Source organism: Branchiostoma lanceolatum, chromosome 7, assembly GCF_035083965.1.
Source record: "Branchiostoma lanceolatum isolate klBraLanc5 chromosome 7, klBraLanc5.hap2, whole genome shotgun sequence".
Taxonomy (NCBI): Eukaryota; Metazoa; Chordata; class Leptocardii; order Amphioxiformes; family Branchiostomatidae; genus Branchiostoma; species Branchiostoma lanceolatum.
Genome location: NC_089728.1, coordinates 7,490,013 through 7,504,793, shown reverse-complemented (window position 1 = coordinate 7,504,793; position 14,781 = coordinate 7,490,013). Strand labels below are relative to the sequence as shown.

General features: G+C 40.1%; 1 protein-coding gene across 7 annotated transcripts in view; it reads left to right on the top strand.

Moving 5' to 3' along the window:
- LOC136438953 (Golgi apparatus protein 1-like) overlaps positions 1-14,781 on the top strand; it is a 55,741-nt gene that overhangs the window by 5,166 nt on the left and 35,794 nt on the right. For 5 of the 7 annotated variants that reach the window (XM_066434008.1, XM_066434006.1, XM_066434005.1 and 2 more), the window contains 2 exons: positions 1,769-2,092; positions 3,995-4,420. In XM_066434008.1, coding sequence (XP_066290105.1) covers positions 1,769-2,092; positions 3,995-4,420 — 750 coding nt within the window. The remainder of the gene's footprint in view (positions 1-1,768; positions 2,093-3,994; positions 4,421-14,781) is intronic. The other 2 variants (XM_066434009.1, XM_066434010.1) reach the window with 1 other exon arrangement.

Here is a 14,781-nt window from a genome sequence, read left to right as displayed (position 1 = left end):
TGGTCTGCAATGTATCGTGCCATTTCACATTTTCAGGCTTCGAAGTTGTAGATTTGGAACAATGTCGGCATTACACAATAACACATCACCAATAAACTTCCCACCATCTGTGACAGTAGCTGTCTACATTCATACATGTGGCTTATAGTGCTGTTATAAACTGGTACACGGTTTCAACTGTGCATGCGCAGTGTGATGTAATGTGGGTAACATTGTGGGTAACAACATGTCAAAGTTGAAGGCTCCTGAGATAGAAACAGACACGTCTGGACATGTATTAATTAAGCATGGTCTAGACAAGAACTGCTTATGAGCTAGGGACCTTCACATTTGACCTTGTGTATGTGCAGTTCAAACCATCACCTATTAACTTTCCACCCATCTGTAACTCTAGCTGTCCACGTATTCATGGCCAAATTTCCTCAACTTGCTGTGCATTGTCACAAGAGTTGATGACGTCATCTAGCAGTTATTACCTCATTACTTATTGCTAATTGACGTCTGTAACAAGCCAACTGGAAACCCATCCCTTCAAGGAACATGTGACATTACCATTTCTGGCACTCTCTAGCATATGCCTACCCATTGTGTGACCTTATGATGATTATGCATGGAAAGTAGAGAGTGAGTGATGTTGCCAATTTAATAGATAGAAGTATGAAGAATGCGGTAGGCTTGTCCATGATTTAGCTTGAAAGTCTCACTGCAATGTATACTGTGTTTGTATACATGTGCCCTATTGAAATATACACTATGTAGATCTGTCTAGATCTAGATCTAGACTTTGTCATTAACTGTTCAACCTTTGCAAAGTCTGAGCGACCTACACTGTTTTATTTCAAAGATATTCAGGAAAAAGATGTCTATTAATTCAATGGATACTATCATATCTGTGCAAGTGATCACCTGTCCTCTACATGAGGATCACCTGTCCAATGTGACCACTTTCTGGTGGTCCCTTAAGTATTTATTTCCATTGACACAAGCATTAGAAAGCCTAGTGACCACCTGTCCAAATAGACCAGATCTTATTGGCATCCTGAGTGGTCTCTTTGGGCAGGTTTGACTGTATTAGCATATGCAATAAACTTGAACACTCTGGTAGAATAAATTAGCACCAGCACCACTGCAGAACAAAGCAGTTTTGTCAAGCTTGGAGTAGGAAAGATGATACCACATAACCTTGACTGAAAAAGGAGGATATTGGAGATGCCCTTTTAGCCCCAACTCCCTAGCTGTTTACTGTTTCTGTACTGGTAAGGATAGGAATAGGATTATCATTGGATACAACCAGTACTGTAAATCCTGAAACTTTCGAGGTGACCTCCCCACCGTGAATCCATGACACCGTGTACATGACTTCCATCATGTATGACAACTGAGAATTGTTTCAACAGTGAATTCAAGACTCCTTTTCCCTCCTACTGCGAAGTAAAACCATGGCGAAAGTAAATGAATTTACCAGTATACTACATGTAGTATGTGGATTGCCTCAGTTGTGGTTACAGCAGCCACACTTGGCTCTAGGCAAGGTTTCTACAGCTATGGCCAAGCATGAACCAGTGTGTTATACAACTACTGGTAACCCATTGAATGAGACAATAAAAGAGAGAAGTACGCATATACTGTAATAGTTTAATATTAGTATTCTCTCCATGTAAATCACTGTCATTTCTCAGATGACAAGACCTTCATGTAAAAAATGTAGCGATCAATACATTATGAAGGGTTTTGTAAAATGTGTTTCTTCGTATGTAACACATTTCAGATACCAGCTCAAAATGTACCAGTCCAGCAAGTACAACGAGTACAGCAGCAACAGCAACAGTTACCTGTACAGGGACAGCTGAGACAGCAGGTTCCACAGGGGCAGCAAGCCCAAGTCCAGCGAGTCCAGGCATACAATGCTGTTCCCCAGCAAAACATACAGCAGAATGCTGCTCTGCAGCCACAGATTCCCAACCAACCTCTCCAGCCAAATGTTCCCGTGCAGCAAAATCTTGCTGCCAATCCGCCAAACGTGCTCGCTCCTCTAAACAATGCCGGCCAACAAAACGCTCCACTTGGACAGGTTCAGAGTATCAATCAACAGGCAAGGAAACCCACTGTTGTGATTCCTGTTTTTTAAAGCACCTTCTTCTTATTGGGGAAAGATAAAGGTCAACATTGACATTCTAACACCTTCAAGTCTGTGAATGTGTGTGGCATGTGTGTCTGTGTGTGTAAACTATTTGTATGATATTCTATGCACAGGGACACGAACTGTTCCTTTCTCTAAAATCAGCGGCTACTTATTCGCCATTCGGAGAAAAAATCTGTCCTTGCAAGGTCTATCTACGGCATAACAGCGTATCTGGCTACGCAGTACCGGTTTCTCATTACTGGTCTCCCTGCTGGTTTCTGTACGCAAGTACAAATTGGATGCCGGCATGCCCTCACAACAGGGATAAGGTTAAACCATTTTCAGGACTTGCATGTAGGTGAAAGGTGCTGAGATAACACCTGACTCGGGCAGGCCTCACGCACTTACAGAGTAACCCAATCGTTACGGTATCAGCTGTGGTGGGACTTAGTGTTCACCAGCAGACCAGCTCATGTACAAACTTGCAAACTGACATTCAATTACAAGAACTTCGAGAAGGGATCAGTTGAGCAAAAGGTCTGTTGTAGTTGAGGCCAGAGGGAATCCTATCATAGAAAACTAGGGGGCCCAAAATCTAATAATTTCAAGGTCTCAAGAAGATCTACCCATATATCAAGTATCAAGACAATCCATCCAGGCATTCTTGAGTAATCATGTTAACACATAGACATGAATGCTGATGAAAACATGACCTTGTGGTCGTGGACTACAGTTAATGCATGCATTTTTTGTGACTTAATTGCTGGAGAGTTTTGGTTGTATATTAGACTCTGGCAGAATTGGTTTGTGTTACAAAAGTGTTTGTGATTACATGTGTCTGGAATGTTGCCACTAACAGTCCTGAAGAAGATTTGCATTTTTCAAATCATGTTTCGTGTCTTCAGTGCTATACTAACTAACTAACTAACTAACCAACTAACACAGCTCTTTTCCCTTGCTTGACACAACCTTTTCTTCCTTAGAAGCTGTGTGTGATATGCAAGACTGTACTTCGTCTGTTTTGTGACTTCTCCTCCATGATTTGCACATGTCTGTTGTGTTAAATGGACAGCTTTATTGACAGCGTTGGGGCTACTAATGTGATTGTTGGATTGATTATTAGTAGGCTGGATGTGATGTCACAATGTCAAATTGTTTCAAGAATATAACACAGAGTATGTACATTTACATGTATGGGAAATGGGCTGCAATCTCCATTCTTAATGAAATGAGGAAGATAGTATTATAATTAGTTTGACATAGACCATGCACCAGCCAAATTAATGCCAATCCAATTCATGTAAATCCCCATCGGGCCAGATAAATGAAATCACCTGTTTGACACGGACCCATAGTCTGAACTTGGCAAACAGAAAAACAAATTGGATCCAGTTGTCATGTCCGTAAGTTTTGATTATTTTTCTTTTTTCTCGAAAAATCCAGATGAACATGCATAACATTTAAGTGTATAGGACATTGAGGGATGTTATCCCCTTGAGTACATGACTTTGTACATTCCCATAGCTTCGACCCGATGAGTTCAAGGAATACAATGCTGATTTATTTTTGTCCCTCTGCCCTAACATGTATGAAGGCAAGTTTCTCAAATAAGTGGTTACATTTGTCTGGTCTTATGTACAGTGTTGCTCTTTTGAGAGTACCTTTGAGATTGATTATAATAAGTGCAGTGTCATTGTGCTAAATTTTGCATTTGTTACATGTATGTCAGTAGAGAGGAGCAGCTTTTGCATGCCATTAAAAGCTGTGATGGTTTATGACAGAGGGGTTGTATTTCCTTCTATGTGTGGCATATACTTGCTGTTTAGTGTGATTATCATCTCAGCTAATGGTGGCTTTCGTGTTAACCATCAGGGAAATCCCTTGGATCTTGCTGGTGGTGGTGTTGGTGGGTTTGCTGGTGGACTGGGTGATGGGGGAGAAGATTTTAGGGATCAAGGTCAACTCGACCTCCAGCCCCTTCCTGGAAAGGTCGCCGACATTGTTGATCGAAACAAAAAACTTGTCCAAAAGGTCCAGATCGTCAAGAATGAGGGCAGGCTGCCGGAGGTGCCGAAGATTCCGCCCAGGGCTCGCAACGACCCCCAGATGAAGATGAAGCTGGACGGAATCCCGCCGAAGTTGGCGGCACCCGCGGCGGCAAACCAGCGTTCCGGCGGGAAGGGACACATGCGGATCGCGGACAACCTGGCCTGCCGGGAGGACGTGCAGCGACTCTGTGCGCACAACGTCAGGACAAACAACTTTGCCATTCTGGACTGCTTACAGAATGACCGACCGGTAAGTACATGTACCTTCTTAACTGGAGATTATAAACAGTGACTTTGATAATGAACAGTTTACTTCTGACTGTTTCTTTATAATGTATATGCAGGAACTGGCATCTAGCCAAAATATTAATGTCCGTCTCTGGTAAACATGGTAGATCTGAGGCTGGACAACTAAATTAGCTAAGAAATACAGGCAACAAGCACAGACCATCCTAAGTGAAGACAAACAACCTTGCCCTAACACATGCAAAGAACATTTTGGGCAGCTTTATTCTAAAGCATAAATAACAGATGTTGCTTATTAGCATAATATCATCGGGGGCAGTTTTAAAAAACACTGTCAAGGGCAATACAGTAATATTTCAAATGATATCTACATAATAAATGAAAACCAACAAGCGAACGTCAGTGTAAGTTAAAGTCAGACATGTACAAACAAATTTAATTTGTTTAGTATATAAAATCTTATAATGTAAATTTTATCCTAGTACATGTATAGTTATCATCAGATTCTCATGTTTTGTTATTCGTTAAGTTGAAGCTCATGCAGCTGTAAGGAATATGCAGTAGGTTTAGAAAATGGGCATATTCCTGGGGCAGATGACTAATCAATATGTAGCCGAGGTAGAGAAACTGATTTATTCCAGTCATTAGTGTTAAGATCAGACAAATGTTTTCTATAAGTGATCCTCCGGTACATCATTCTCAATCAGGCTTTTCCCAATTGATCTCAGGAAACTCTTTGGAAGACATGTCAGACTTTAGGAAGATGAAGGTTGCTGTAGAATGTTTTGCGCCCCAGGTGAAATTGGCACAACTGTCATTTCCCTTCCTTAGGCCAAGAAAAAATGTTGTGTTTCCAGGGTTACTCGACTGACCCTAGCAAAAACCTGCCAAGCCTAGCCTTTTTTTGGGGGGTCAACCGCTGGCAAAGGATATCATTTTCGATCCGAAATCTGAGTGATGGAAATATTGTAGAATCATTTTCCATCATGTTCTCCTCATTCCTTTATACATTTTATTTGCAATAGGAAAAATGATTTAAACAGACCCACCAAACCTAGGTCCCCTTTATGTTGACACCATGTTATGCTGACAGCCAAAAGAGATAAAAAAATCCCCATCTACAGACTAGTTTTTCAGGAATGTAGTCGAAAGCACAACATTGATTTTCCAAGGGCTCATGTATCCAGCAGGCAGTTTCGGGCTTTAGAGGTTAGATTTAGGGCCACTACAGTGGATTTACACTGCTCTTCAAGTTCAAGTATTTGGGATGGAGTTGATCAGTCAGCCACCCACAACCTTATCTGGGATCTTGACACAACACACCTACAGTACATTTGTCAGCAGATGGTCCTTAAGGCAAGAACTGGTGGGCAAGACACTATAGATACATATAGATAGATGTACGACTAGGGCTCAAAATACCACCCGTATATAACGTTACATGTACATGTATGCAGGATAAATAATGCAGGTAAAATTGCAAAAAAAAATGTGTTTCTGATGTCTACCCAGCTCTGCACTGGGTACCATACTAGTATTTAAAGTTTAAATGTCTATGGATTTTTGTCTATTGACAGGTACCAGATATGAAATATTGTAGTTGATTCGTGGGTTTTAGAATCCTCATTTTCTGCAATTAACAGATCTTATGAAAAGATCTGAAGAGAAGTAACAGCAACAAAATGTAAAAAATTACAGTAACTAAGAATTTTGTTGTTCACCTTTCTGAAGTGAGTAACAACTTGATGCCATTCAAATGTGTTACTAACATTGTCATTAATTCAAATTGATAATGGAATCGGGGGTTGATGACTCATTTCAAGTGCCTGTCGTTACATATTGGCAATTGGATCCATGGAGATGTAGTCTAACCTCTCGTTTTCTCGGAAACCATTTCTGGAACAGTTTATGGTATTGGAAAACCCGTTTCTCCAAATTACACCCCACATAAAGGCAATCATTGCTTTATAGCTTCTTTTACAATCAGACCATCAACTTTCCTTGTGTGGCAATCCAAGATAATGTTCCTCTCCGTGTTGATGAGCTTTTCATCGAAGGCAACGAATCTATAGACGCTGCAATCATGCCTCTGAGGAGGTATGGATTTTTCGCTTCGGCTCCTCCATTCTGTTGACATATTTGGTGTAGGGTTGACTTGAGGATCGATCCCGCCATTCTAATGCTCAATACAAAATGACTGCCGATGTGAACCTTTGGTTGCTAATTAGTTTGATAGCCATCTGCAGAAATCCCTGAGGACTTCTCTGCAGTAAGATTGAGTTGCATTTTGTTCCGACATCTGTTGGATTTCTTGTTATCGCATTGCAATGATAAGTGTACAAAAGAAGTAAATTTTTCAAGTGCATTACTTGTGTAGAAGTATTGTGGCAGGGCAATACACACTGGAAAGATTTGCTCTGTTATATATGGGACTGTAACTTCCTGTTATCTAAAGATACTTAGTCTAGTATATACATGTAAGCTGAAATGGGTCAAAACTGTTTCTTTCATATTTCATGGATTTTTGCAGATGTTGGTACAGTACTTGCTTTTATAACTCGCCGCCTGTAGATGACATGCACTAGTAATATATACATGAAGTCCATCTTTAAATGTTTGTTTTTTTAGGCTTGATACATGTATCTGCCTTTTGCATGCTGTATGTAGTAAATTATACATGACTGCATTTAGGTTGAAGATTTCGTCCCTGATATGATATAACAAGATCATAAAAAGGACGTACAATAGATGAACATCATTTGAATCAAGTACGCTGGTATCATCATGTGCTGTACATGTATATTTTAGATCTTCCGGATAAAATGATCTAATGCCACTTACTGGTACAAGCTATCTGAGGAATATCCCAGTTTTTATCAGGCAACTTTATTCAAGCCTGTCAAAAGCTGTTTGTACGTTTCTTAGGATCATGTTGTGACCATTTTAATATTTAACTCTTAAGAGAGAAAAATGGTGTGTGCATGCCAATTATGATGCACATCTTCTTGCATGGAAAATTTAGACCCAATTTTCAACTGTCTGTCATATTGGTTTTTCATGGGCAGAAATAACTGTGTCTGCCATGTAATATCCCTTATCTTTATGTTCACTTTATTCTCCTTGCTAGTGTGGCCGGGCTTTCAAACATTGCCTTTTATGTGCCAAGATAATGCTACTAGTCTTCACGATTACTCAGGCTTGAAAATTTAAAAAGTGAAAACATATTGCACGCTGTGCCCCTGAATCCTAAGTGGATTTAAAGGCTTTCAGAAAGTAAGCAGCACCCACCATCTGGAAAGGCTAGATTGAAAGGGGGTGAATGTAAGGTTCAAGGTGATGTACATGTATAGGTCCTATATCTGTGAACAACATTCTCCAAGGAAGAGACAACAACTCATATTACCCTCTAGTGATCCATCTCTTGTTGCCAATGATATATTGTTGAAGAAAACTTGTATTTTGGAGGTTTTCCGAAGGGACCAAGTAGAAAATTTATAGCTGCTCTTGTAGGGCTCGAAATTCATTTTTGGAAATAGGTGCACTGGTGCACCCAACCCCAAAAAATTGGTGCACAGAAAGAATATTTGGTGCACCACATAGAATAAAGTTGAATGTCAGCAAAACGCTCTTAAGAACTTCAATCAGTGATTCTTTAACTAACCTTGACATTTCAAACAAGTGATACATCAAATAAGTACAGCAAAAGAGTATATTGCTTTCTCTGATACTTACATTTCAAGAATATCCTATATACTAGTGCACAATAGTACCTTTACCTTATAGACTACAAAAATATCTAGGTGCATTGGTGCACCCACAGTCAAAAAATTAGGTGCACAGCTCCAATTTTGGGTGCACACAGGTGCACAATGCACCCACTATTTCGAGCCCTGATTCTGGAGGTTTTCCGATGGGACCAAGTAGAAGATTTATAGCTGTTCTTGAATCCCCTTATGTTTTTATTTTCAGACACATTAATCTATCTGTTGGTTTCTGAAACATCTGCAATTTTTACAAGCAGTGACATCTTCCTTGTCCTGAGGCCTGAGCAGGAAGAACCTTAGCAGTTATCTCTAGAAGTCAAAATGTGTGATGAATGTGACAGTGTTGTAAACCTGTAATTGTCTCTGTGCTGGAATAATTAGAATGCAATTTTGACATCGTAGCTTTTTTTCTGTTATTGATGGATTGGTATGAAGTTTGGGATGTGGTTAGTTATTGAGGTCCTGAAGAAACACGGAAATTTTGGGCCCCCTAGCAGTATCTTCAGGTACTGCAGCATTACAGGTTGACACTCCTTCCTAAAAGTAGTGTGATATGGTCAATCTTACCAGCTGCGGCTTGCCTGTGTTACACAAACTCTTGCTGCCTGGGGCGAATTGGCCTCCTCTCAGAGGGGCCGGTCAGTCAGGATTGCTTAGTGGGGTGTGTTTGATTTTGTCAGATTCTAGCAAATTGAAAATGAATTTCACTTTGTTATCAAATGCTCTTGTCTGAGATTGGTATTTCATGATTTTTGATATGATTCTAGTCAGGTACATGTATATTTGTTTATACTATTTAAAGCCTTAACTAGTCGGACTAACATTATTTCTAGGTTTCAAATCTCCTTTTTAGCTTTGTCCAGCTTACTCAAGCTGTTACAGTCTTGCCTGCAAAGGATTGAGCAGTAAGAATTAGCAAACACCTCATGAGCTGGTGCAGCAATATAACCCTTGCCAGTTTTCCACGGTAAATGCTTCCTTGGTTTCAGGCAATCTGCGAAACCCAATAAAATACAGCAGTGTTGTTTTCCAATTTGTTCCTCCTAGTTTGAATTCTAGAAGGCAAACTGCAGAAGGAGTGGGGAATGCAGTATTTCTGTTGCAGGGTAGTCACTGATTAAGGGTCTCCTGTGGTATTGAAGGAATTGGATAAATGGATGGATGGATGGATGGATCAATGAATGGATGGATGGATGGATGGACAGACGGATGGATGGATAGATGAGTGGATGGATCACTGGATGGATGGATTAATTAGTGGGTGTGGTTGGGTGGGTGGGCTTATGATTGAATGATGTACATACACATGTATATGTGTATAACACATGAATGTGCCAACAGGAGGTATATAATGTGTAGGAGTCGGTTAATTTGAAATTGTATGCCACCTGCAAAGCATGAATTATTTCTGAACGAAGTGCTGTGACATCTCGAGGGGAAGAAATTGATCACCCATTTCAGACCTAATTTCTATAAGCAAACAGCCTGCAGGTTGAGGGGGTAAAACAAGAAATGAAAGATTTCATAGCTCTTTGAAATACGTAAGTAGGGGTTTTGTGAATTTCTTAATACCATAACCATTGTCATCACAGATGTTAGTGATCCTCCCATTCTCTTCTTCTTAGCTATCTCCCTCCTATAAAGTGTCATTTGTCAGGAACAGCTGGTCACAGCTGACCAGCAGTCTATGGACTATTACACACTACTTTCAGGAAGGGGGTGTCTTCCTGTAATGCTGAAGTACCTGAAAATACTGCTAGGGGGCCCAAAATCACCATGTATCTTCAGGACCTCAATAACCACCCACATGCCAAAATTCATACAAACCCATCAAAAGGATCTTGAGTTATAGGTGAAAACATAGATATGAACACCCCGTCAAAGGTGAACCTCCTCCCTGGAGGTAATTAGTAACAAGCAATTTTACTCAATACTGTGTATTCTCCCCTAGGGCACAATGAAAAATTACTTCTACAAGTTTTAGGCAATATGTTTTCTCCTAGATAAAGAAGTAAATTGAAACTCGGAATTGCAGACAAGGGAAAATGTTCCGCTGTTTAGGGTTGACTGCACAGCTTTTGAAGAGCAAGATAGATGCCTGTACTTATATATGTACGTAGGAGTAAGGAAAATGACTCCAGGAGCACCCATATCATCATTCAGGATTGGTACTGAATCTGAGGAAAGGTGGTCTTGAATACATTATCTGGTAGCCATCACATTAACAGGTGACCCATAGACATTGATGGTAATTGGAAACATGATTTGGATTGAACAGGACTGTTTATACATGGTGTGTGGTGTGTTGGATGGTGTAATTCATCAGCCATATAGAACAAGAAAAGGGCACTGATTTTATAACTTTGTTTTCTATAACTACATTTGTACATTGTATAAGAAAATAAGTGCAAACATTGAGTCATGATTGTGAATGTTAATGTGTATAAACACACTGTACAAACTGTCCATAAGAAACAAGATGAGGCCATATGTACACACAACAAGAGATCAAAGACCCCCATAATGATTATGGATGTATCCGTTAAATGGCATAAACTTGATTAAGTTTCAGAAAGAGAAGAGGTCACTGACTGAAGGTAAAATCGTGATCTCATGACTAATAGATATTCCAGTTCCTATTACTATGTATACACATGTGGCATGTAAAAACTTGGGCTGTTCGATACCAGTATGTGAAGTAAGTACACTACAGCACATTTGATATCATCTTTAGTGCTCTGTAGACATGCTATTTATTTGATTTTAAACGTTAGCAAAGTTTTTTAGGTTCATAAATTTAAGTTCCGATTGTTCGTGTACTTGCATAAAGTAATAAAGGAAATTGGTTAATTTTATTACATACTTTGATGTTGCAAATCATCAAGTTATCAAAGTTTTTATTTGATATTTGTTTTTTTATTCTTCTGTGATTTTTATCCAGGGTTAACTCAGGACAGCTCCTTGGCGTTTAGGCCAACATGCCTCAAAGGAAATTTTACATCCCTGAGTTACATGTAGACCCTGAGAACTCTGTGGGGCTGTGGTAAAATTTTGTTGGGGGCATGTTGGCCTTAGAGCTGAGGAGCTGGCATGTGTAGGTCCTGGAAGCAGCCTGGCATTCAGGCTAGCAGAATCTTGGCTGGCATGAACAGTGTGGGAAATGAAATACATGATGTACATGTACATGTCCTATAGATGCACCACCTTATCATATATCTACATGCACATCTATGGCTCTACAACATTCACTGTTGTCAGCTGCAAGGTATTGGTCATGCTAGACACTTGAAGGTAATGTTGAGAAATAGGTCAACTTAACTTTATTGAAGGGGAGATGAACCCTAGGGCAGACAGGCTGGACCTGGTTGGTTGCCTCCTGATAGGGACACTGGGGACCTCTAAGATCTAATTTGAAGACCCATTTGTCTTCTGGCTGCCCCAAAATTAGATACCAGAGAAGAGGGATTGCTTTGAAGTCTCCTCATGTCAAGAGATCGAAGAATAATTAAGTGTGAACTGTCTCCCTGTAGAATTTCAAACTACCTGTCTATGTTGCTGAATTGTTCTTTCTCAGAAATATGTTTTCTCTTGGGTAGCATTCTAACTTGCATTGTGTCTAAGGCCATGTCGATTCAATTGTGCGTACATGTATTGATGTCATTCTCTGGAAACCCAAAAACCGATGCGAGCGTGTGGAAAAGAAAAGATTGGTAAAAAAAATTGCTTTCATTATGAAATTTAATAGGTCAGGAAGGTTGAACAAATAACTAAATGCACAATGACTGTGAGAGTATGGCATACCAAACTATAGACTCTTCATTTTCACATCTACTTCTTTGACCTGGAATTGACTTAAGTATTCTATGACATTAGTATCCGTTTTCCGATATATTTTTTCTCACATTGCAGCATACATTTGCTCATTTTGCAGCTGCTTTGTATGATTTACAGTAAGTATGAAAACCTCTTTTTTGAAACAGATAAAAATAAATGTGGGCGTCATCCAAACTTGCTACACCCATGGGTTATCTATTTCTTCTCTGCTGATGAAGAGTGAATATCCAGTGATGCAGGAAGACTTTAACAGATCATTACTGTCCCCACCATACCTGGGGGGCCCCAGCAGGAGGCTCAGGTAAGCCCAGGGCAGATGCTGCTTCAGCTGGAGCTGCCTCCTCATTCATTCTTCATCGCCACACCTGACAGCAGATCAGTGGGGTCCTGTGGCGCAATGACAGAGCGTTCGTCTCTGAACCAAGTGGTACCTAGTTCGAATCCTACCATGTCACCGATCTTGTGCCCTTGGGAAAGGCACTTTACATGACCTTCCTCACTTCACTCAGGTGTAAATGAGTACCTATATGTAGCCTAGGTTTTAAAGGGATGTCCCTCGGATAGGATGTTGAATGTCAATCTTTTTCAAATATATTTCTCTACTGGTTTTCAAAGTAACATCAAGCAATGCCAAATGGCCCTTATAATTGTAGCAAAGACAATATAACAGACAGTATCTGAAACTTTCAATTTGGACAACCAACATCAGCTGATAATGAGTGTGATGATGACGATGAATGAGTGTGTTCTGCTGTTGATAGATGATCACAAGTATTTTCAGTCACTTGTTCAAGCACCCATTAATGTTGTACTATGACACCAGTAAGGTATATCAAAAGTGTTGTTTTCTTCAAATAGCACTGTCTTAGGGGTAATGTTGTGGAAAACAAGGAACATTTTCTATGTGCCAGAGTTTTCTTCGAACTGGTTCATCAAGTGGGTTTGAGAACAGTGCAGTGGTGATGGTCCCACGGTGACTCTTGGAGTCCATCTATGACAGGAAAAACTGCCAAGTTTCTAAGCCATTGGGAGAACTAGAGGTTCATGAAGGGCATTTGCTTGATGTATGGGCGAGGGGGAAGGTTAAGTCCCAGAGTGACAGAGTATACTACTAGATTTTCCCATGTGGGATGAAATGTCCATGGCTCATAGCATCCCCTCCATTAGACCCTGGAATGTGCTATTGGTCGGTCACAGATCACCAAATCCCTGTCTGACAGGATGTAAAGATTTCTACTGGTGGCAATGCACTTGGGAAGCCTTATTGAAGTTCAAAGCTCTCTTGTATTGTTGCTATGTGTGCCAAAAGGATAAAGAGACCTAGACATATTCTGTCCATTTCCAAGGAAATTTGTTTGATTTACAGACTAGTTTGGCCACTTGTGGAGAGAAATCTTATGTCTTTGAAGTGGAGCACACTAGAAGGAGAAAGACTGGCAATAGGTCACCCTAACACACTAGAGAGCATGCTCCCACAGCATTTATCAGGCGGAGAAAAAGTTACAGGCCATACATTGTGCTTATATAAAGTTATATTTCTTCCCATGGGTTAAACATTTGGTTTTACCCTCGCGTTTTGAACAAATCGGATGACATTGGGTAGCACTATGTTACATGTGAGCCGAAGTTGGATCCTAGGGTCAGCTCGGACATGTTGAAAGGGATTGCATTCCTCATTTCATCAACCCAACACACTTATCGAGAAGAGTAGGGGTGACCCGGTGCCCTGCCTAAATATGTGACCCATAGCACTAGCTAAGCTAACGAAAAACCGTCATGTCCTCAGTCTGAGGTTCAACTACAGTACCTTTACCTTGTTTTTAAGTTGCATGTTAACAGTTGCAATGAAATTATTCATGTATGACTAAGGACTTGCATTATACATCCTGATATTAGATAGCATATGTGTATATTGATAAATGCTAACTGTTTTGTAATATGGATATCCTTTTATCAGAAACCATGACATTTCAGCTTGCCCATATGTACATTATTCAATTAATATTTCATGTCAAGGTTACTACATGAATTGCCTTTTTGTGTTTTATTACTTCTGGTTGAGTAGTCTCTTTGAAAACAAGTCAGACCTCTGGTCAATTTCCTGTGTTCATCTCCATCTGAAAATGCTGGATGTGATTGAATGTTTGAAACATTGTGTTCAAGGTCATAGATCAACAATGTAGTGATAAGCACATTAGAATAGGAAGTAATTGGCATTATGGGGTTTTGGTGGTACATTAACATCTAACTCAACGTCTGAAGGTGTGCTCTCCCCTATTTCAGTGCCTGTGAATCGCACCATGTGTATCTTTTTTGTTCTTTTTTAGCAGTTATTTCAAAATGAAGAGACTCCAGTAGCTTTTAGGGTTGGTTGAAAAGTGGTCTCAATGTTGGAATACATTAAAAAAGCTTTCTGAGGCCATTGGGGCAGTGGGTTGTTATCCACTGTGTCTAGGGCATGGTATTGGAAGGTGGAGTCCTTGTTGTAGCACCTTTTTACCTCCCCAACCAAAGTCAAGTACCCATTTTACACCTGAGTAAAGTGACTGACAGTAGTACATGTAATATAGGAGGAGGAGGAAGAGTGAGCAGTACAGTCAAGGACCCAACATCTAGCCAGGAACACCAAGAATCATACCGGTGACCTCTCAATCTCGTGTCAGCTAGCCTAATAAACTTGGCCTTTTAACACCAAGTAATACATTATATATAACTGTATTATGAAAATAATGCTCGTATGTACGTAACTCTTCCCATGTAACGTATA